At 42.1% G+C, this 24,344-nt stretch overlaps 2 protein-coding genes across 2 annotated transcripts; both read left to right on the plus strand.

The window, feature by feature from the left end:
- Positions 1 to 1,905: 1,905 nt before the first annotated feature.
- On the plus strand, positions 1,906 to 5,920 carry LOC309827694 (trypsin-like; the record flags this gene model as incomplete). Its single annotated transcript, XM_082662458.1, has 5 exons — positions 1,906 to 1,945; positions 3,401 to 3,560; positions 4,308 to 4,561; positions 5,115 to 5,251; positions 5,771 to 5,920. 5 exons carry the CDS (start codon positions 1,906 to 1,908, stop codon positions 5,918 to 5,920), a joined length of 741 nt encoding a protein of 246 aa, XP_082518584.1.
- A 7,274-nt stretch (positions 5,921 to 13,194) lies between these two features.
- Positions 13,195 to 23,455, plus strand: LOC309826940 (putative inactive serine protease 58; the record flags this gene model as incomplete). The annotated part of the gene is made up of 7 exons (XM_082661401.1): positions 13,195 to 13,234; positions 14,047 to 14,203; positions 15,903 to 16,153; positions 18,113 to 18,249; positions 18,661 to 18,802; positions 23,086 to 23,225; positions 23,309 to 23,455. The coding sequence occupies 7 exons, from the start codon at positions 13,195 to 13,197 to the stop codon at positions 23,453 to 23,455; spliced, it is 1,014 nt and encodes a 337-aa protein (XP_082517527.1).
- Positions 23,456 to 24,344: the final 889 nt, after the last annotated feature.

A 24,344-nucleotide genomic window follows, 5' to 3' on the forward strand; every position in this document is an offset into this window, starting at 1 on the left:
CTCCCATTTCCCCATTATTTTCTCTGGGTATTCATTTTATCTATGAGGATATTAAAGTCCAGACACCCCTCCCCCCCAAAAAAAACACGGCTGCACTCACTTATTCATGTACTCTTTAGAGTTGCTCATGGACAAGAGTAGAGTAGTAGTGACAGAGACCATATATATTGCCTGCAAAGCCTAAAACATTTACTATCTGGCCCTTTACAAGAAAAAGAAAAGGTTTCTGACCCTGCACATGAAACGTGGAGAGAACCACATGTGGCTAGAAGAGAAATGCCCCCAGACCAATGGAACTCTTGAGCCGATTCTCAGGGAAAACAGCCTGGTTCCAGGATTCACTTTACCAGGGAAGAACATTCTATTCACGAACACCGAATTGCCCTGATTGTTTACTTCAGTTTTTTCCTAAGTTTCTTAGTATATTATGTTTCAAGGGGAGAAGTTCTTATTAAAATTTCCTTGTTTACTTCAGTTTTTTCATAAGTTTCTTAGTATATTATGTTTCAAGGGGAGAAGTTCTTATGTAAAATTTCCCTACACATTGTACTGGTCAAGAGCCAGCACAGCACAGCCTCAGTGACTGGTGATGTATTAACCAGGAAAGTGACTAGAGAAGCCAAAGCAAAGGAAAAACAGACTCATTGAAGGAAAGGGCATAAAATTACCTGACACAGAGAGAACGTAATGTTGAACTTTTCTTGTCCTGCCTTAAAATATAAATGTTATTCCATCATTCCTGTATTATGTGTACGTCATCACAATGGAGGGCGTGGGCTCTGAAGTGAGGTTGCTTGTGTTTGAACTCTGTATGGATCACCTCATAGTACTGAACATTTGAGAAAAAAAATCTTACCTTCTCTAAGCCACAACCTCCCCATCTATAAAATGGCAAAAATTAGAGCACAACACTTATAAAGTTGTTTGTAAGGACTGAATGAGTAGATGTGTCAAAATCCCACCCCCAGGGTTTGATACATATTATAGTACGCACTCAATAAATTCCCATTGTCTCTTCGCTGGCCAAGAACTCCGTATTATCTTGGTGTCCAGACTTTGGTGAACTGACTAGGGAAGTGTTACGTAGTGCTTGAGAGCACAGGCAGTGAAGCCCGATTTCCGGGGCTGGAATCCTGACCCTACCATGGATTTGCTTTGTGATTTTGGTAAAGTCCCTTATATTTTTGTGAGCCTCAGTTTTCCCAACTGTTAAATGGGAATTATAATAGGGATCTTGTAGGCTTGTTTTGAGAATTACTAGTTTAACAAATAGGCTAAGTATTTAGCATATGCCTATTAAATACTAAGTTCAGATAAGGATAAATTATTCTCATTCTTTCCCTTTCCTATTTTGAACTATTGTGGTTTCAAATCAGAAATGTTTTTCTTTTTTTAGGAGAACAAGTGTTCCTATCAATAATGAAACATTCACATGGGTATACAAGGCCAGAGCTACTGCAAGACAAATTATATAATTCTGAAACAGGCAATGTTAATTACATCAAGGCTATAGCTCTCAAGATAATCCTCAGCATAAAAGTTCATGCTTGTGACAACCAAGTACCTAAATTTTTTCTCTGGGAATCAGGACACCTGCAGCCCTGATCTGTGACCTTACTCCAACTTACTTTTCTATTATGGGGAACAGTTTCTACCAGGTGGGTTCATTTTTTCCATTCCCATAACCTCTGCAAAAGTGGACAAAAGTGGATGTTTAAATTGGATGCTGAATCATCTTCAATGTGGCACGGAATTGAATTCTAAATTTGGATTTGTGACTTTCCAGTGAAGAAAGCACATCTCCGGCACCTGTGGCCATGGGTGTCAATGAGAAACCTGGTGGTATAAATAGCTGTGGATGGAAACCCTTCAGCATAGTCCCTAGTCCAGATCCGGGGAGCAACCATGACGACCTTCATCTTTCTTGCTCTCTTGGGAGTCGCTGGTGAGTCTTGATCAATAAGTGATCAGTAGGTGTCTATGACTTTTTTAAGGATGCACTTTCTACTCTGGAAGACAATAATGAATGCGGAATATAATCTCTGTACTTAAGAGGCTTAAGATGTTGAAACAACAGTGTACAGTACATACGTCTGTAGATAACTAAATCTCACTTGCTGGAGAAGATGATGCGGGGCAGGGGTGATCAATGTAGAAAGTATTAAAAGGAAGAATCTGCCCTGAATTTCGGGTACAGTCTATGAAGTAAGAGTGAAAAAGAAAAGATAGTCAATGTTAAGGGAATGTTGTTTTGATCTTTATAAGAACTTGGAGTTAATAATTGGGACTAAAGACTAATCTTGTTCTCCTTGAAGAGTCTGTGAGTATCACAGCCCGAGTCTCCTCTGTACTAAAGGGCATCTTAAGAGAGATCGCAACAGGAAAAGACACTCTATTTCTCGTGAATAAAAGCTATGGGCTGGTTTTACCACATCTTCACTAATGAAATCTCTCTGATGTAAAACAACATGTCATGCAATCATGAAAAGAAATAGAGAAATGACTATTTCTGTTTTTATACTATTCAATACTATTGTACACTTCAAACTTACTACAGAATTTTCCCGAATTTGGTTGTTATAAATAAATTCAATACACATATTTACATATCAAAAAAGTCTATTTCAAATTACTTTAAAATATATGAACAACAGGGCATATATCATATAATTCCAGACATTTGGAGTCCTTAGAAATCATAATAAATCAGTGGTCCAAAATTTACAGTGCTGAATAAATTAAAAATGTTGGAAATATAATTGGGATGAGGGGAAACATTAGAGAGAGAAACCTTATAATGTTCTATGAGATTATTTAGTTAACATTTTAGGTGAGAACCAAGAAGAGATTGTGGAAACAAAAGTACAAAACTCCCCATTTTTTCCAGGCCAGAACATTCTCAGGTGGTATTTAAGTTTCCTTTCTGTTACCTCATGTGGTGTTTATCCTATACTGAACTCTACAAATAAACACAATCATGGTGACGGCAAAGCTTTATTGAACGCATACTTAAATGTCTCCTTAGCAAACAAGCTTCTGTGTAAAAAGTATTCTTTATATTCTCAGGTAGCGGGCTTCAAGGCATTTATTACATAAGGAGTCTCTGATTTGTATGTGTGTGTGTGTGTGTGTGTGTGTGTGTGTGTGTATGTGACATATGTAAAAAAATCAGTCTATTGATCAAATTTAAAGCATAAATTAAAAATGAGATACTTATAATAGTGTAAGTAGCACATGTGTTAAATGTATAGAACGATAAGATTTTGGAAACAATTATATTAAAATCACTGTTTCCTGATTATGTATGACAAGAAAACATGACCTATGTTTTTTCTGGTTAATCTGCAAAACCTTGCTTCTGAGTAGAAATTCCACAATAGCTCCAACTTCTCTCTGTCAGTTGCTTTCCCCACTGATGATGATGACAAGATTGTCGGGGGCTACACCTGTGAAGCGCATTCTATCCCCTACCAGGTGTCCCTGAACTCCGGCTACCACTTCTGCGGGGGCTCCCTCATCAGTGACCAGTGGGTGGTGTCCGCGGCTCACTGCTACAAGTCGTAAGTAACCAATACTCACAGCCCTGTTCTCTGAGGTCAGGTCATCCCCAGCCCTGCCAAAGCACAATCAGGGAGAACTACAGAGTTATGCTTGAGGGGGGAGCATTCAGATTTCAAGACCTCATTATCCCCACCCCCGACCGGCCCAGGCGTTGTATGCATTGAGGGATTTTCCCACAAAAAGATACCCTTAGAGTTCCCTGATGGCCTTCCAAATGAGGGCAATAAAGACATAGCAAGAAAAATAGTGAGTGATTAAATATACCTAGAGTACCTTAACAGCTCTAATCATTATAGCTCAACCAGGAAAAACATGGCATATGCAAGTAACAAAACACAGGACATTTCCAGTACAACCTAAAGATAAACACAACTCATTCTATTCCCTTAATATTCTGCCATATCTCTGAGGCCTGCCACGACTCCCTACAATAACTGATAATCCCAACCAGATTAATCAACACCAGTTGCCTTTTCACCTCCCACTGCTTGACTGGCATCATTTGGTTCCCATTCCTACACCTAATGAATCTAGCAAGATGTTGGGTTGTGAGTCTGGCCTTGGAGTGACACCTACCTAAGGAATCCTCTAACCTGTGCCGTAGGTGGTAGGACTACCTTAAGTGCACACTAACCTGTGTGTGTATGTGGGGGCTTCTGTCTGTGCTTATGCTCAAGACTGGGCTGTAATGGAATGGGAAGGAGCTCACGTTGGAGACTTAGAGAACTTGTAACCCTTTAATCCAGCCGAATGAAGGTGGGCCTGGGAGCACACAACATTGAAGTCCTTGAGGGCAATGAGCAATTCATCAAAGCAGCCAAGATCATCGTCCATCCCAAGTTCAACAAAAGGACCTTGGATAACGACATCATGCTGATTAAACTGGACCCACCTGCCACTCTCAACAATCAAGTAGCCACTATCCCTCTGCCAACACGTTGTGCAGCTGCTGGTACCCAGTGTCTCATCTCTGGCTGGGGCAACACCAAGAGCAGTGGCTGTAAGTGTCACCTGGAACAGAATCACCAAGTCTGAGAATCCTAGAGGTGAAAACGTGTTCAGCGTCAGTTAGCCCGAGCTCTCACTCAAGGCTGATTCCCAGAGAATAGTGGGGTTCTATGGAGTCTTAGAATATACTAATTGAAATGCATAACATTCCTGTGCTTGACAACACAACAAAAAAGCACTACGGTAAAGTTGCCAGGTATGCAACTAAAATGTGATTAGTGATTTGCAGGGAACCAAAACGCGAGGAGGTACACAGAACAGAGACTAAGAGATTTGGAACTTTTCAAAGCATAGCCCCGCTTCAGAAATAAAGTCTCTAGATTTGAGATCTATGGTCACTGATGCTAGTGTCAGAGAGAGAACAATCTGCTGATGAAAACCGTTTGGAAGACCCTCCAGATATAACTTGTTCTTCCAAAATAGAAGTTACCTGCAATCTGAGAGAAGGAATGGGGATATTGGGAAGAGGGGGGAGAGATACTGAGAAAGAAATTTCCCAGATTGGATGGGTAATCCTCTTCCATTTCCACTCTCACTCCCAACAGCCAGCTTCCCTGAGCTCCTGCAGTGTCTGAAAGCTCCCATCCTGTCTGACAGCGCTTGCCACAGTGCCTATCCCAAACAGATCTCCAAAAACATGATGTGCCTGGGCTTCCTGGAGGGCGGAAAGGACTCTTGCCAGGTTAGTTGCTTTGCACGCCTTCTCCTTCCAGCTCAGCTTCACATATCTCTTTTCGGAAACTCAGACAATTGAAAAGCTGTCCCTGGGGCTGATTATGAGGGCTGAGGGATAGATTTGGGATAAATGATAAATTCATTTTGCCATATTAATGGTTAGGGATCAGGGGAAAAGATACACAGAAGATCATGTGCAAACAGTACATCCAGGCGGGCTTCTGAGGAGGGCTAGAGCAGAAGGAAACTTTGAAAGGAGCAGGGCTAGATGGGCAGCATTGCACTGCCCGGTCCACTTCTTCTTGGCACTACAGCCCTGCAACTAAGGAAAGAGGGAGTTCAAAGGAGGGGAAAGAATAGGGGTCCAGTATGGAGACTGAGGGTTGCTTTTCCAGGGAAAGAGAAGGGCTTCATGGAGGGTCAGCAGCCTGGGAAGGTGGTCCCCGGGTAAAGGAGGAACACCTTTGAGCCTTTCTCCCATCTGGGCACAGCTGTGAGTTCTAACTGGCTCTTCCTTCTTGCCCAGGGTGACTCTGGTGGCCCTGTGGTCTGCAATGGACAGCTCCAGGGCATTGTCTCCTGGGGCTATGGCTGCGCTCTGAAAGGCAAACCTGGTGTCTACACTAAGGTCTGCAACTATGTGAACTGGATTCAGAAGACTATCGCTGACAACTAAACGGCGTCATCTCTTCATGACCCTCCATGTTAGTCAGCTTCACCTTCCTCCCATCCTGAAAACAGTATCTAAATAAAAACATTTTCTCCTGTACCAGATATATCCAAGAAGTGTCCTTACTTGGTTTGTGTACTTTCTCTTCAATGTGGCTACTGAGAAGAGGGTGGATATAGAGTTGAACTATTACATGAAGATGGAATTTGAAAGGTTATTTAGTCATTCATTCAGCCTCATCAAAATAAATTACTGGGCTTCCCGGGTGGCGCAGTGGTTGAGAGTCCGCCTGCCAATGCAGGGGACGCGGGTTCGTGCCCCGGTCCGGGCAGATCCCACATGCCGTGGAGCGGCTGGGCCTGTGAGCCATGGCTGCTGAGCCTGCGCGTCCGGAGCCTGTGCTCCGCAACGGGAGAGGCCACAACAGTGAGAGGCCCGTGTACCGCAAAAAAATTAAAAAATTACTGCTCACCTACATCACCAGACTCCGTGTGGATGTTTGGGCTATAAAGATGAATAAGGTTAGCCATCACTGTTACCACTATATTTTTACACAGATAATGACACTAAAATGCAGAAGATTAAAATCAACTGCCTAAAGTCACTCAACTAGTTCACTGTGCAGCTGAAGTGAAGCCCCAGCCATTCTTATCCCATCGCTTTGCTGCTGCTGTGTGACCCTGTGCTCTCCCTTTGTCTCTAATCTACCTGAAACTCTGTGAGGCTAGACTAGGGGAAAGGCTACATGGAGAATGTTTTAAAAAGTACAGATCCTGTATTTCCAAGGTTTCATCTACCTATTTCTTTTATTCTCCAAGATACTCTTGTTTTCCATCTGGAATTTTACTCTACAGCATGCATGATTTCTGCCGGTAATCTGTACCCCGTCCCACACTAGACCGCCCAAACCCCAGCTCAACGTAGGTACTATTTTGAACTGTAAGCAAAAAAAGGTGCAAATGCAGATAAGTTTTGTGGAAAATTGATCTGTTACCCTGAGATCATAAAAGTCTTGACCATAGGGGTGGTGTTCTATGTACTCTTCCGCCCTATCCAGAGAGGCAGCACAGACACCCCGCTTTAGTTCTTCAATGTTGTTCCCTGCAACTTTTCATTTTTCCTTGGATCACCTAGAGGATGATTAGGAGTACAGGTCCCAGTACATGATTCCTATGTGTATTTGGTATGAATCAAGGATGAAAGATACAATATGGTCTGAGCATAACAGCATTGGAATAGGTCGAGGAGTTCTGAAAGGTAAAAATGTTTGTAGTCCCAGTAGGATAACGTGATACGGTGAAGGATGGGTATTACCTTAGTCAGTTGGTGCTCTGTAACCAGAAAACCACAGATTGCGTGGCTTAAGCAATAGACATTAATTACTCACGGTTTTTGAGACTGGAAAGTCCAAGATCAAGGTGACACAGGAGATAGTGGGGGCCCCCTTCTGGCTTGTAGACAGCTGCCTTCTTGCTGTATCCTCTCATGGCTGAGAGAACTGACTCTAGTATTGTAATAGGGGCGGGGCAGGCGTGCAGCCAATAGCACGCGGCCGTTACCCTGTTACTGAGCAACTGTTACTGCGAGATCAGAAGCAGCAGACCCTGGCGGGTGGGGGTCGCCCTTGGCCAATGGTTGGCCATGTCGTGGTCCTCGCGGCGGGCAGGGCGTATGGTAAGAGGTGTATCAAGGGCCAGCAGGTGCGCTGGGGGGGCCTCGGGGACAGGCTGGGTGCTGTGTCCTGCAGAGCTCCAGAGCCCTCGCCACGGCAGCCCACTGGCCGGGCCCAGGCCTTGAGGCGGGGGGAGCCTCTCCCCGCTCCCTGCCTCTGCGACCTAATGGCCGCAGCAGTCTGCATGGGTCCACAGGACCTGCTCCCCAGCCCCGCTTTGGGTGGCCTGAGGAGCCTGAGCACTGGCTGGGTCCTGGGTGCCTGGCTCCCTCAGTGATGACAGCTGGGCAGGGTCTGGGGACCTGGCCCTGAGGGCATCGTCAGCGGAGAACTACGTCTTCGGCGGGGCCTGGGTGCTGGACGAGCACTCCCGGGCAGGGTAAACCTCCTGTGCGGGGACCCCCTCTTCTTAGCCAGAGCCTGGACCTCAGAGGGCGAAAGTCGAGCCTTGGGACCTTGCACTTTCTTGTCAGAACAGAGAACAACATTTGTTTTGGTGGAGGTTTACAGGAACATCGTGACCTGACAGCGACCTGACCTCAAGAACAAAGGATCTGACAGCAAGAAATCTGCAACAACTAGCCACGCTGCTCCCTCAGCTTTCCTATAAAAGGGCTTTGCTGAAAGCTTTCAGGGAGTTTAGGGTTTTTAAGGTATGAGCCACCTATTTCCTTGCATGGCCCTGCAATAAACCTTTCTCTGCTCCAAACTCTGATGTTTTGGTATTGTTTGGCCTCATTGTGTCAGGCACACAGACTTGTGTTAGGTAACAGCATCTCCCTCTTGTAAGAGCACTAATTCCATCATGGGGGCTCCACCTTTATGACCTCATCTAAACTTTCCAAAGGCCCTACCTCCTCATACCATCTCCTTGGGTGTTAGGGTTTGAACATACGAATTTTGGTGGTGAGGGACACAGGTATGCAGTCCATAACCGGTATCTCAGAAGAGGAAGGTATGGGAAGATACATTCCCCTATTACCAATTTTCCATCCCTTTGTATACCTCTGGGTGGCACATTTGTACGGAGCAGTCCTGAGCCCTTAATATTACCTTATCATGCCACTAGGATGGAGCCCAAATTCCTTAGCCTTGCATTCAGGGCTCTTAAGTGTTCAGTTATAACTAATCTGTCCTGTGTATTTCCTTAGTTGTTATTGAATTGCTTTTATGTTTGCTTATGGCCTAAAATAATTTCACATATAACTCCTCTTTTTTTGTTGTTTTTCAATGTTACCTTATATCTACCTTAAATAAACATCTCAGGCTTCTCTACAGAGACAAATGAGTTTAAAGATTTCCCTGTTCCCTCTGAAACGTTCTTCTACCCCACCCATCACCACCACCGATATACACCTGCTCACCTAAGCACCTCAGGTAGAGGGACGATTCAGAGACCTGAAAAGATAAGTGAGATAACATAAAAGATGAGCGATCAGGGCAGGCCCAGAGTAAAGTATGAAAAGGCAAATAAATCATTTTTCTGGACGCCATCCAGTAGTCCCTTTTCAGCATATCTTGGCATTTTCTATCTCTTATTTAAAATCTGACTTGTTACAATTTGTGAGATTATATTAAAATGTGAAATCTATATGTTCTTTGGCCCAGCAACTAAACTTCTAGAATCCTATCCTATTAAAATGTGCTTATAAAAACAAAAATGTGGGGCTTCCCTGGTGGCGCAGTGGTTGAGAGTCCGCCTGCCGATGCAGGGGACACGGGTTCGTGCCCCGGTCCGGGAAGATCCCACATGCCGCGGAGCGGCTAGGCTCGTGAGCCATGGCCACTGAGCCTGCGCGTCCGGAGCCTGTGCTCCGCAACGGGAGAGGCCACAACAGTGAGAGGCCCGCGTCCGGCAAAAAAAAAAAAAAAAAAAGTGTAAGTGTGAGTGTATCATTTAGGAATCATTCAGTTGCAAGGAACAGAATGTCCAACTCATACTTTAACATGTACTTTAAAATGCACTGGTGGAAGCTTAGAAATAGTGAGCACTGCAAGAATGGTTTGATTCAGCAATTCAAAAATGCCATCAGGGGACCCAATTTATTTCTGTCTTTGCCCTCTGCATCACTGTCAGCTTTATCCTAAGGATAAAGCCTTGTGATCAAGACAGCTGTTGGAGCCATACTCTCCCTTGCCTGTGTATAGGGAGAAAGAAGCTTTTTCCCCAGAAGCTGCTGTCAAACATATTGTGTCTCCTTAACTGAATTTGGTCACTCTCTCATCCCTGAGCCAATAACTGAAGAGGATTATGCTGTTGAACTTATAATTAAGTTACATGGCACACCATCAACGCACGAGTAACCTTTTCATTTTGCAATAAACACAGCCTACTTGGTATATATTTGGTTAACTGAGTAATTATAAGGTTAGCTATCAAGAAAAGGAGGTATAGATTTTAAGGAGGCAGCCACAGTCTCCACCAAGAGTAATCAAGGATGCTTACTGATGTATTGTCTACATCACACTGAAAATCCGGAAATAACTCAAATAGTCATTAACAGCAGATGGATTAAATAAACTTGGTATGTTGTACAGTGGAGACAATGTAACTATTCTATTCATTTATCCAACCGCTTAACTTATTGAGGGCCTATTACCTGCCTAACAGTGTTTTATTCACTAAAGATACAGCAGGGAAGAAAACAGTTAAAACCTTGCCTTCACGGTGTATTCATTCTGATTGGGTAAACAGAAAACAAATAAATAGAGACCAGAGAATATAATGCTAATCAATGCAAATGCCACAGGAAAAGAAAACTGGATCAAAGAATGGGTAAACGGAAAGCAAAGATCTGCTTCCAAAGTATAATCAAAAGAACAACATCAAAAGACCTGTGAAAGCATACTATGATTTAAAAACCCATTTTGTAGTCAGAAGAGGTATCTCTCACCAAAAGATATCTACTACAAATAAATACCTAATTCATGATTCAATAAAATCCAGGAAGACATGATATTTCATAGCAAAAATAAGGCAATGTAAAGACGTAACAGTCTGAGATTAGGAAAAGTTTTTTTGCTTGCTATATCTCATTACAGTAACAGATAGATTTAATTTACTTATCACTTGCTCTGAAAACTCTCAGACGGCTCTCAACTGTCAACTTCATGGTTAGGACCTTTGATAGCTATGTAAAATAAAGCAATATTTGCACTTGGAAGTTCAGCTACTTATGTAAATATTTTTCACATGGGATATATAAGCTGGATAGAAGTAACTTCACTTCAGATTGGTAGACTCCATAATCTGTTAGTTTTCCCATTAACGAGCAAAAATTTTCAAGGTATACTCAAGATGAATTTATCTAAGAATATTTGCTTTAATAAGACAAATAGAAGCCTCTTTTTCCCTAGAAATCTTATTTAATTCATTATTTAAATGAAAACTAGTTTAATCATTTATCTTTTATGGCAAGTAAATTTAGTGTTAAAATCAAATTTTAAAAGACCTTTAAAAAATAAAGATATTTACTATCTTGGTATGATTTTAGCCTTACTTTTAAAAGTCAAGTAAGAATGTCTGCCTTGTTGAAAAAATGCAACTAGAAAAGTCTTTATGTAGTCTTAAAAATATCCATTTTTTCTGAGTAGCTCAGTCTAATCCCTTTTTAATTTACATTCCATCTAAGCTGTGGAAACTTTCTAAACATACTCTTGCCATACGATCCAGCAATCACACTCCTTGGTATTTACTCAAAGGAGCTGAAAATGTATCTCCACACAAAAACCTGCTCATGCGTGTTGATAGCAGCTGTATTTATAATTGCCAAAACCTGGAAGCAAACAAGATGTCCATCCTATGAATTAGGTGCTAATATTCCTCCCATTTTATAAATTAGAATACTGAGGCTTAAAGGGGTTAAATGTTTTTATCAGGACAAGGCCCTAGAGAGTCCTGAAGCCAGGAATAGAACCCTACCTATAGGAGCTTGACTCCTGAGTCTATGCTCCTCATTGCTATTAATAAACATGGAAATGTTACAAAGATTTAAGGACTTAAAACAATATTTGGACATAGATAAAAATGTGTCCCCAGAGGCCTGGAAAATATGGGGATCCTAAGGTTATAGTTATTTTATTTAACAAGCATTTATATAGCACTTACTATTTACCATTAGAACTTGCTGTTCTAAGCACTTTATAAATAGAAAATCTGAACAGACCAATAATGAGTAAAGAGATTGAGTCAGTAATCAAAAACCTCTCAACACAGAAAACCCCAGGACCAGACAGCTTAGCTGGAGAATTCTAACAAACATTCAAAGAATGAACACCAACCCTGCTCAAACTCCTCCAAAAGCTGAAGAAGGGAGAACACTTCCCAACTCATTCTACAAGGCCAGCATTACCCTGATACCAAAGCCAGAGAAAGACAACACAAGGAAACTATAGACCAATATCCGTGGTTGAAACCACTATTTGTTACATATCTCGGGGCGGGGGGGCAGTCAGAAAGTTAAGGCTAACTTATAAAAAGAAGGAGTGGGGTGCATTAAAAAGAGTACTAAGTGTCAAACACAGAAGCTGAACAGGTAGGGAGACTGATTTTATTCAGATTATTGCAACAAGAAGAACATCCCAGATCTGGAGATCAGAGTGCCTCAGCAGGATGCTTTCGCCTTAAGACTTTTGTAGGGAGATGTAGACAAGTTACAGGTGGGGAGATTAACAGTTGAGGTTGTTTTGCCATCAGGGGAATTCTCAGTTAGCTGAACAGGAAGTGTTTATCTCTAGTTGTAGTTAGATTGGGGCGGGGGAAAACAGTTCTAAGCTCAGCTAATCATTGATGAGGGAAAGAATGGGGAGCTGGAGGGTCCGTGTGGTTCAGGCAAAGGCGGGAAGGTCTGTGGCTGACCTTGTCACACGTCCACAAAGGAGTCATCCGAGGTCTTACGGGAGCCATGAGAGAGTGGACGGAGCCTTTTCAAACTCATATGGGGAAGGGTCATTCTTTGTGATGAGCCATTTCTCAGAATACAGAATTTCCAAGAATTTTTCCACCCACTGCTGTTTTCTGGGAACACAGGGCTCAGGTAAAGTTCTACACATCAGGGGAAATCTGGAAACACCGTTCCGAGTCCTGACTTGGCTGTTAACTTCCACGAGGCCTACGGCATCCTCGTCACTAAAATGGTGAGGGGAGGGTGATTTGTTAAATCTATTTCATACCCCAATGTTTGAAGAGTCTCTGAGAGGGGCAGAGGGACTCTTGAGGAAAAGGGAGATGGCAAGTGAGGGCAGGGAGAGAGGTTCACAGTCACAAAGGGAGGAGAGGACAACAAAGAAAGACTGTGTCACAGAGAGGGGAGGAGAATGTCAGCAGGTACTCCTGAGATTTTTAGGTCAGAGAAGAGGCACCAGGGGCTGGACTTGGTCTGCCCCTTTCCCTTTCACCCACATCAGAGACAGATCTCAGGTGTGCCTTATGTAACTGGATTTTGATCAGGGCTCGTTTGAAGACATCTGTAAAAGCCTTGCTTCTCCCCTACCCGCCAACTTAATATTTTCTCCCCCCGCTGTTCTTGCCAAGGACGCTTGGACTAAAGATTGAGACAGCTGACAGCTTGATCTGACTTGTCTGCTCCTGGCGAGATCCCAGCCTGCCATGAAGTGCTATCTCATCTTTGCACTCATGAGCGCAGCTGGTGAGTCTGGGGTCTTGTTGCTGCTTAGGCAGAGATGCGGTGGTGTGTGGGAGGGTCAGAGAGGGAGGTAGCTAGCCACAACTGAAGAGAGAAGAGTTGGTGGGCATTTCCTTCAAGTAACTGTTGATGCAAACGAAAGGAACCACTCTCGATGCACAGCTCACCCCACCAGCAGTCTCTCTGAGCTTCTCCGGTGCCTGCGAGCATGTTAGGATAGTCACTAGAAGTCCCCTGCACTCTCCCAGGACTCTTGAGCGTGTGATTTCCTAGGTTGCCGAGTCTCCTGGACAGACACCAGAAAAGCATATCTTCCCTTTCTCTGAGCAGATGGACTTTGGAGGAGCGAGTGCCCGAAAGGAAGGGGGGCTGGGTCAGGGGCTCTGAGAGCCCCGTGGCCCTATCCCAAGCTTTTCCACGCCTTTCACCACCAAAGTCAGCCAGTATTTAACTTTTTCCTTTCATTCCTGGCAAAAGTTAATTTAAACTATTATTTTTAAAGTAGTAAGTCTTTTTTTTTTCATTTTTATAATACACAGCACTGCCCATCAGGGTTTTTGATCAGCCTCAGATAAGCCTTTGCATTAGTTTCATAGAACTTTAATATACCTCCATCTCAAGCAAAGACATGTGTCAGTTTTCTTCATGTGTAGAGCTCAGGTGACATGCATGATTGCCCTTTGATTTAAAAGAATATTTAAAAATAACTTGAAGACCTTGACATTGTCCTTGAAAACCTTAAGGTGGCAAAAACTAGTCAACTCTCACCTCTTGCCCTGTCTCTCCTTCTACCTGTGACCCCACTGATTCTTTAGGAGTCATTCCGGCCCAAGATTCTAACACTGAGAAGATGAACGTAGCAGAAGATTTTACTATTCCTTACATGGTCTATCTTCAGTCCTTCCCGGAACCCTGTGTGGGGTCTCTCATTCACCCTGAGTGGCTACTGACCACTGCTCACTGCCCCTTACCGTAAGTATCCGTTTGCTCTTGGGAGCCATGAGGGTTCTATTCGAACAAAATCAGGTCTGATGAGGCATCCCAGCAAGTTCTAATGGCATCCTAGGGAATTAGAAGCCCCAGGAAGAGAGAGGGTCGTCTTCCCAACGGGGAAAATAATACACACTTGGGTGGTTTAGGAGGAGATGAAGAGGAAGCTGTCAGAAGACTCTTTCTCACAGAGAGTAAATAATATTCATTCATTCAACATACTTATTGAACATTTACTATATTCTAGGGACTGCTTAATGCACTGAAAAAACAGCAAGGGAACAAGACAGAAATTCGTTTTCCCTCATGGAGCTCACATTCTGGTAGAGGAAGTAAGCCCAAACAAATACATGTCCCCAAATAAAACATTAAAAAGAGTGCCAAGCTGAAAAATACAGGAATAAAGCAAGATATCTACTTTGCTTAGGGTGATCATGTCAGGCCTAGTTGAAGAGATGAGACCAACAGGAAGAGGGGGATGTAACCAAGTGAATAAATCCTGGGGAGAATTCCTGGCAGAGGTAATAGTGTACAGAGTCTCTGAAGCAGTAAAGATAATTGAGTGTTTGCCAAACTGAGAGACCAGTGCTGAGTGAGTGTAATGAGTAGGGGTGGGTGTTCACAGGCTGAGGTCCAAGTGTTAGCAGAAGCCATGCGATGCAGGTAACAGGAGAAGGGCAAAGGAGCTCTGCACGAGATGATGCTGTCCCTTACAAACCTCAGTGTCTCTGCTGTGTGTGAGAAACTGTTGTATGATTGGGACGTAGCCAGAGTTTCAGGAGTATATAAGGGTCATTTCTAACTCAGAACTCTTAGCCATCTGGTTGTTCAAGACAGTTTACTCAGACCCAGATTGAAGCCGTGCTCTGTGTGTTAATGAGAAATACAAAGGAAATAAAGACAGTTCATCCCCTCCAAGAACTGGAGCTGGTGAACTGGATGTTCTTCTCTCAGCCAGGCCTAATGCATGAACTGTTTCTGGTAGGCAGTGGCTCCTGTGCCTGTTACATGACTGGACTCCTGACACTAGAAGCCTGTGGGTTTTTAATTTGTCCAGGAAATGTAATGGAAGATGGTAAATGGGAGTCCTGATAGACTACTAAGAGTCTTGTGAATCTATAATGAGTGTAGGCAGCACATGGTAAATACAATGATATGGGCCCAAGAGGAGCTGGGAAGGGCCTAAGAATATCCAGAAACAAAGGGTACAATACGCTTTGCTCAAGAGTTGCTTGAGACAGTGTAGCGCAGGCAACAACCTTGGCAATGATGCATTGTGGTGCCATCTCTGTTACCTCTTCATTCAGATCATCCATCATCACCATCACCACCATCACCACCATCATCACCATCACCACCATCATCACCATCACCACCATCACCACCATCATCACCATCACCACCATCACCACCACCATCACCACCATCACAACTAGATTGCACTGAGCATGTTCTAGGTGGCAGATACCATGTCAGGTTTTATGTCTATACATTGAGTCTAACACAACAGTCCTATAAACTATTATTATTACTATTTTACAGACCAAGGCCGGTCACTTGAGTTCTTAGGTCTAAGAGATAAAATTAAGATGATTGGAGGAGGTCACCTCTGACACTTCTTGCAATTCTGACGTTCTGTGACCCTGTTCTTTTCCAACTGCCTGCCTTCTTTCTTCCATAGTGTTAAAATCCGATTGGGAGTTTATCAACCCAACATCAAAAATAAGAAAGAGCAGGTACGGAATTACTCAATGGTGGTGCCCCACCCTGAATTCAACGCAGGATCTCTGAACAATGACTTGGTGATGATAAAACTGTCTAAGGCTGCTGCACTCAACAACCAAGTGGGAACCATAGCCATAGCCATGGAACCCTTACCAGTTAATAATTCCTGCTTTATCCCAACCTGGACCTGGAGTAAATATAAAAACCGTAAGTGTTTTTTGACTCTGTGTTCTTCATCCTGAGAAGGTTTTGGCGCTGGGGAACATGTGGACAGATATACCTGAAGGAAATAGCTGCTATGAGGTAATGCTCTTGACCCTAGAGGGATTACTGCAGGGCCTTACACTACCATTATACTCTCTTTCAGTATTATCAAAGGATGCTGGAACCACCACTTGATATCTGAAATGAACTGATAAAGCTAAATTTATTGCTTATTATAGAAGAGCAATGCTGAGCAGACAACAGTCTCAAGGAGCAGAGTACTAGGCTTATATGGGGTTTGTGGGAAGCTTTCCGTACAGGGTTTAGAAGACTTTCAGGGGCTTAAGAAAATTGACGTCATCTGTAGAGGCGTGGTTACCCGGGTGAGATTGTTGTTGATTGGTTGGCACTCAGCATGTTTATTGGAGGCGAGTCTGATTTGCTGACTTTAAAAAGTGGCATTGATTGATTGGCTTGCCAAAGCCTGTTCACTGAGGCAAATTGTCATGGGTGTTAATCAGGTTTAAACCCTTCTCTGGTAGTTACAGAACAATTCATATGTTCTGTAAAAATAAAAAGTGGGAGACTGGGGCTTCCCTGGTGGCGCAGTGGTTGAGAGTCCGCCTGCCGATGCAGGGGACGTGGGTTCGTGCCGCGGTCCCGGGGGATCCCACATGCCGCGGAGCAGCTGGGCCCGTGAGCCATGGCCGCTGAGCCTGCGCGTCCGGAGCCTGTGCTCCGCAACGGGAGAGGCCACAACAGTGAGAGGCCCGCGTACCAAAAAAAAAAAAAAAAAAAAAAAAAGTGGGAGACTTTTGTCTATCAGTCTGTTTCATGAAAACAAAAGTAGAAAGTGGGAGCTTTTGTATTCTCAGTATTTGGCAACTTCATTTTCAATTTAGAAGCAACATTCCAGGGAATCTAAGTGAACATATTTTCTGAACAAATTGAAGATTTTAAGTCTTATTCAAAGTAACTGTATCACATTTTACAAAGTAATTCATTACACAGCATTTGAAAACAAAAAAAAACTACATAAATGTTTTATCCCATAGGCTCTGCATGTCAGAATCATAGTGACAAACCAATTCTACAAGCTTTCTGGTGCCAGCCTCCCAATATGTATTGAGCTCATTATTTCAAGTAACTAGGTTACTTTCACCTAGCTTGTTCTATGTATTTCAGTTCAATTTCCACAAAAACTTAAAACAACATAACTCATCTTGTTCTTTTCTGACTTGACATTTTCTGGTCTAATCTGCTTTAAGACGTTAGATTGGATATATATCAGAAAAATCCTTCTCTATAAGTAACACTAGGCTTAGCCTGAGCAATCTCTGGTTAATTTTTTGTTTCCTTCCTCCTTGTTACTCTCTACCAGAGATTAAAATTATATAATGCCTTGGTTAGACTCCTTGCATCCTGAGGTTAACAGTATAGTAACAATTGCTATTAGTGAGATGGGCAATATTACTTCTTAGGGGAAAATATATATGTATATTTATACATATACACTCACATACACTTATAAATAATCCATTTATAAATTATCTCACTAAAAAAGCATGTTTAGACACATTAAAAATAGTTTTCTACCTTTATGGTTAAATGTAAAGATGATGAAGTAGGTGCCAAAAATGAAGGTTTCTTGGGGACAATGGCTTTGTGTCTCTCTCTTCTCACAATCATTCATAATTTTCCTGTGGGTTTTTCAAGCTTTCTAAGTTATGCACGCTACAGAGAGAATTATAGATCTGATGATATCTGACGTAAGGCTCACATAATGCTCTGAATCCACTGCTCTGACACAGAGATACTGAACAGGGGACTCTAAGAAGGATGGAATGTCTGATACCTGCCATAAATATTCTCGGGTATTAATGTATTCACAAAATAGAGGCTGATCACAAGAGTATGTGTGATAAGGAGAGTAACCCTGGCCTTCATTTCTCTTCCCCACAGTTAGTGACCCTGACAAGCTGACTTGGATAAACCAATATACTCTCCCCCACGATGAGTGCCAGAATATGCAAGATGAAAGAATGGCAATAAACATCATGTGTGTGGGACAACCTCTAAAGAACTTATCTGAAAATAAGGTATCTTTCCCTTCCCCAGACAGGAAGATAGCAAGGGGTCCATGACGAGGAGAGGTGCCCATGGGAAACCAAATGGTGCCCAACAAGGAGGCCTGGAGCCCTTCTACTCTTTCTCCTCAGTCTCTGGATTTCTGATCAATTCCCCTGCCTTCCTTTAACAGTGGGAGAGATTCGGGGGGAGGGGGGGGGAGAGCCATTTGTCCTTTCTCCTCCTACTCGCTCTCAGTTTGGTCAAATTCAAACCAAGAGAGGTGAGCCCTGCATGGATGTGAAGAGAGCTTTGTCACCTCTCAAGAAAAATGATTCCAGGCCGTGAGATGCTTCTGCTACTATAATGTGCCACTTCTTGCAATTAATTCTTGTTCCATGAGAACCAAGCACTATTGATCTCCTGTTCCCACTCTCTGGCAGGAAGTCTCAGCAGCTCCAGCCATCTGCGGTGGGAGGTTGCATGGCATCTTGACTTGGGCAAAAGGAATTGTCACCCTGGGAAGTGAAGGATTCTTCACAGAAGTTAATCCTTATGCAAGATGGATCATAAACACCATTGAAAGCTACTGAGGCTCCTCTGTCCCTCCATTCCTTCAGTGCAGTAGCTTCTTGATTTCTACACTGGATCCACAGCTCTATCTTTCCTGTTCTTGAACAGAATTAATTAAAAACAAAAATGACACTAAAAACTTAGGCTTGTGGCCCCTGATCTCTTTATCACATAAACTGTAAACATGATGAGAAATTTAGCAACATCCTCATCATTTGTTCATTCAAAAATTATTGAGGGCTTCCCTGGTGGCGCAGTGGTTGAGAGTCCACCTGCCGATGCAGGGGACACGGGTTCGTGCCCCAGTCCGGGAAGATCCCACATGCCGCGGAGCGGCTGGGCCCGTGAGCCATGGCCGCTGAGCCTGTGCGTCCGGAGCCTGTGCTCTGCAACGGGAGAGGCCACAACAGTGAGAGGACCGCATACCGCAAAAAACAAAAAACAAAAAGTAAATATAGAACTACCATACGACCCAGCAATCCCGCTACTGGGCATATACCCTGAGAAAACCATAATTCAAAAAGAGTCATGTACCACAATGTTCATTGCAACTCTATTTACAATAGCCAGGACATGGAAGCAACTTAAGTGTCCATCGACAGATGAATGGATAAAGAAGATGTGGCACATATATACAATGGAATATTACTCAGCCATAAAAAGAAATGAAATTGAGTTATTTGTAGTGAGGTGGATGGACCTAGAGTCTGTCATACAGAGTGAAGTAAGTCAGAAAGAGAAAAACAAATACCGTATGCTAACACATATATATGGAATCTAAAAAAAAAGGTCATGAAGAACCTAGGGGCAAGATGGGAATAAAGACGCAGACCTACTAGAGAATGGACTTGAGGACACGGGGAGGGGGAAGGGTAAGCTTGGATGAAGTGAGAGAGTGGCATGGACATATATACACTACCAAATGTAAAATAGATAGCTAGTGGGAAGCAGCCACATAGCACAGGGAGATCAGCTCAGTGCTTTGTGACCACCTAGAGGGGTGGGATAGGGAGGGTGGGAGGGAGAGAGACACAAGAGGGAAGAGATATGGGGATATATGTATATGTATAACTGATTCGCTTTGTTATAAAGCAGAAACTAACATACCATTGTAAAGCAATTATACTCCAATAAAGATGTTAAAAAAAAAAGATCTATTCTCTTAGAAAATTTCAAGTACACCATACAACAATATTAACTCTAGTCACCATGCTTTACATTAAACCTCCAGAACTTACTCATCTTACAACTGAAAGTTTGTATCCTTTCATCAACATACCCCTATATCCTCCACCCCCTAGTCCTTGATAACCAGCATTCTACTGTCTGTTTCTATGCATTTGGCATTTTTAGATTTCACATTTAAGTGAGATAGTATTTGTCTTACTGTTTCTGGCTTATATCACCCAGTATAACATCCTCTAAAACAAGAAAAACGGAGCTGGAGGAATCAGGCTCCCTGACTTCCGACTACACTACAAAGCTATAGTCATCAAAAAAGTATGGTACTGGCACAAAAACAGAAACATAGATCAATAGAACAGGACAGAGAGTCCAGAGATAAACCCACACACCTATGGTCAACTAATCTATGACAAAGGAGGCAAGAATATACAACGAAGAAAAGACAGTCTCTTCAGTAAGTGGTGCTGGACAGCTACATGTGAAAGAATGAAATTAGAACACTCCCTAACACCATACACAAAAATAAACTTAAAATGGATTAAATACCTAAATGTAAGACCGGATACTATAAACCTCTTTGAGGAAAACACAGGCAGAACACTCTACGACATAAATCGAAGCAAGATCTTTTATGATCTACCTCCTAGAGTAATAAAAATAAACAAATGGGACCTAATTAAATTTAAAAGCTTTTGCACAGCAAAGGAAACCATAAACAAAACAAAATACATTATCTCAGTATGGGAGAAAATATTTGCAAACGAAGCGACTGATGAGGGAATAATCTCCAAAATATACAAACAGCTCATGCAGCTCAATAACATAAAAACAAACAACCCAATCGAAAAATGGGTGGAAGATCTAAATAGACATTTCTCCAAAGAAGACATACAGATGGCCAAAAAGCATATGAAAAGATGCTCAACGTCACTAATTATTAGAGAAATACAAATAAAAACTACGATGAGGTATCACCTCACACTGGTCAGAATAGCCATCATCAAAGAATCTACAAACAATAAAGGCTGGAGAGGGTGTAGAGAAAATGGAACCTTTCTACACTGTTGGTGGGAATGTAAATTGGTACAGCCACTATGAAGAACAGTATGGAGGTTCCTTATAAAAACTAAAAATAGAGCTACCATATGATCCAGCAATCCCCCTCCTGGGCATACACCCAGAGAAAAACCATAATTCAAAAAGATACATGCACCCCAATGTTCATTGCAGAACTATTTACAGTAGCCAGGACATGGAAGCAACCTAAATGTCCATAAACAGAGGAAAGGATAAAGATGTGGTACATATATACAATGGAATATTACTCAGCCATAAAGTAGAATTAAATAATGCCATTTGCAGCAACATGGATGGACCTAGAGATTGTCATACTGAGCGAAGGAAGTCAGACAGAGAAAGACAAATATATGATATCGCTTATATGTGGAACCTAAAAAAATAGTACAAATGAACTTATTTACAAAGCGGAAATAGAATCACAGATGTAGAAAACAATCTATGGTTACCGGGGGTCGGGGGGGCGGGAAGGGGGAAAGGGATAAACTGGGAGATTCGGATCGACATATACACACTATTATATATCAAATAATAAGGAGCTACTGTATAGCACAGGGAACTCTACTCAATACTCTGCAATGACCTACATGGGAAAGTAATCTAAAAAAGAGTATATATGTATATATAACTGATTCACTTTTCTGTACAGCAGAAAGTAACACGACATTGTAAATCAACTATACTCCAATTAAAAAAAATGTAGAATTTCCTTGTCCTTTGAGAGACAATTTGAGTTTTGGAAATAGGCGAAGTCCTACTGTTAAGCAGTATGTTTGATTCATCTGGGTATGTCACTTGAGTCAAAAAGAGATGTAACTTACAAAAAAGTGCAGTTTATTTTGATCTGGCTCATGAGGTAGTTAAGTAAGCATTTCCAAAAAAAAATTCCCAAAAGAAATGTGGAGCTATACAATTATTGCTGGGCTGGAAAATAAGGCAAAGAAGCTCAATCATTTTCTTTTAAAGAATTAATATATTATTTTCAAATAAAGACACTCAAATAAACACACACCCACTAAAAAAAACAAAATCTTAAACTAAAATACTTCCTCCTAAAGAGGAATCTTTGGCAAGAAAACTAACATTTGTGGAGATACTACTTTGCTCTTGTTTTTCTCATTTTGTTGCAGATTGGAAACATTTTGTTACGGGTCTGCACAGTTCATAGTATGTGTGAACTACTGATATAAAGGAAATAACTTGAATTAGGAATGAAGAGACTTAGTTTCAAATCCTAGTTTTATGGGTTTAAGAAAACCACTTTTTGAGTGATTTTAAATGAAAAATTAGGCTTAGAGCTCACTAAATTCCTTCAAACTCTCAGAATAGGAGAGACCTTGTTTAAGGGTACAAACTTGCAACTAGTAGATAAATAAGTTCTGGAAATCTAATACACAGTACAGTGAATATAAATAACAATATTGTATTATAATCAAACTTGCTGAGGGACTAGATCTTAATTTTTCCCACCACAAAAAAGAAATGATAATTATGTGAGGTGGTAGAGGTGAACTGTTGCCACAAAGGCAATCATATTACAGTATTCAAATGTGTCAAATCAATACGCTATATACCTTAAATTTATAAAGTGTTTCTCGTCAATATATTTCAATTTAAAAAATTAGAAAGGAGACAGTGATTAATGTAAAATATGGGACAAATAAAAAGCATGGAAGCTCAAAAAGTAAAATAAAATTGAATGAATAAGATTCCAACTCAAAGGACACTTTTTAAACCTTTGAATTGCCAGAAATGTTTTAAGTAATTTATTTCATTTCATTGCAGAAATGTCTTATATTTACATCTAACTTCCAAGAATTTAATCTCTTTTATAAGTAGATAGACACTTTGTATCATGAGAAATTGTTAATCTGATCATTTCCTATGGTCTTAGTGGTCATAGCTGTGATTTCTCTCAGTGTTTGAACTCTTCCTTTCTACCAGGAGATGAAATGTGATGAAAAAGAGGGAAAGGAAAAAAGAAAGTTTGGTATCTCGTAACTCTTCAAGTTTTATTTCTTTCTTTCGTCTAGACAAGGACCCCGACTCACTGCAGAATGTCAATATCTCTGTAATCTCCAAGACTGAGTGCCGCGAAGCCTATAAAACCTACAACATCAGAGATAGTATGATGTGCGTGGGCATCGTGCCAGGAAGGAGACTACCCTGCAAGGTAATGTACTCTCAATGCCTTAATTTTCCCATTTTATTGTGTCCTTTGCCAGAAAGATAACCCAGTTTCCTTTTCCCTGGCAGGAAGTCACAGCTGCCCCTGCCCTGTGCCATGGGGTACAGGGAATCCTGACTTTTGTAGATGGATGTGTTTTGAGAGCCGATGTTGGCATCTATACCAGAATCATTAACTACATACCCTGGATTGAAAATACCGTCCCGAACAACTGAGCTCTCATGATGGGAATTCTAGACCATATGACACCACCTGTCCCCAAGTCCAGCCTCAGAATTAAATCTAATCAGTGTCCTGAGTTGCATCGCACATACCTGTCTCACTCCTGCCCCACAGAGTGGGTGACTGGTACCTACCTGTACTGTGATTATACATGGCAGCCCTCCCTCCTCACCTAATGATGATGATGGCAAACTACATACCCCTTAGGCAGTTGGAATTTATGGAGTGGCAATTGTGTCCTCTCTAACGAATCGACCATTGACTTATTGAAAAAAAAAAGGCCACTCGATTGCCATCTTGGGCGACAAAACCCCTACTACTTGCACAGAACTCAATAGCATGTGCTTTTGGCAAGTTACACACGGCAAATGGGAGTCTGAGAAGGATGGCGCTACATAGAAGTCACAGGGAAGGGAGAAGGTTTAAGGAAGGGGGCTGTTGGAGGAATGGCGCTTGGTTTCTCCCTGCCCACACAACTCTCAGCACCAGACAGAGACTCTGGACATCCATTTTGCAGGATTCTCAGTAGGGACTTGCGCTCTGAGAGGTTAATACAAAAGTCAACCGGGGCTTAGGACATAGCAGATGAACAGGGAGTCCAGGATGGATTTTGCCAATATACCTGCACGTGGGCTCTTTCTATTATGCCAGCTGCCCCGGGAACTGCATTCTCCCCCAGTTATCACTCTTGCCTTTTTCTTCCTTCCTTTTCTTTTCATTTCACCTCTGCAGCTCCATTTACCACCTGAGAGTTTTAATTGATAGTTTTCTATGGGGAGTGGTCTTTGGTCAGTTGACTGAGGATCAAAACCACAAAAACAAAACCAAGTTCTAGAGAGTTCTGTCTGTGGCCATTACCAGTGGACTATTACGCCCTTACGG

Source organism: Grampus griseus, assembly GCF_964374135.1.
Source record: "Grampus griseus genome assembly, chromosome: 9".
NCBI classification, from domain to species: Eukaryota; Metazoa; Chordata; class Mammalia; order Artiodactyla; family Delphinidae; genus Grampus; species Grampus griseus.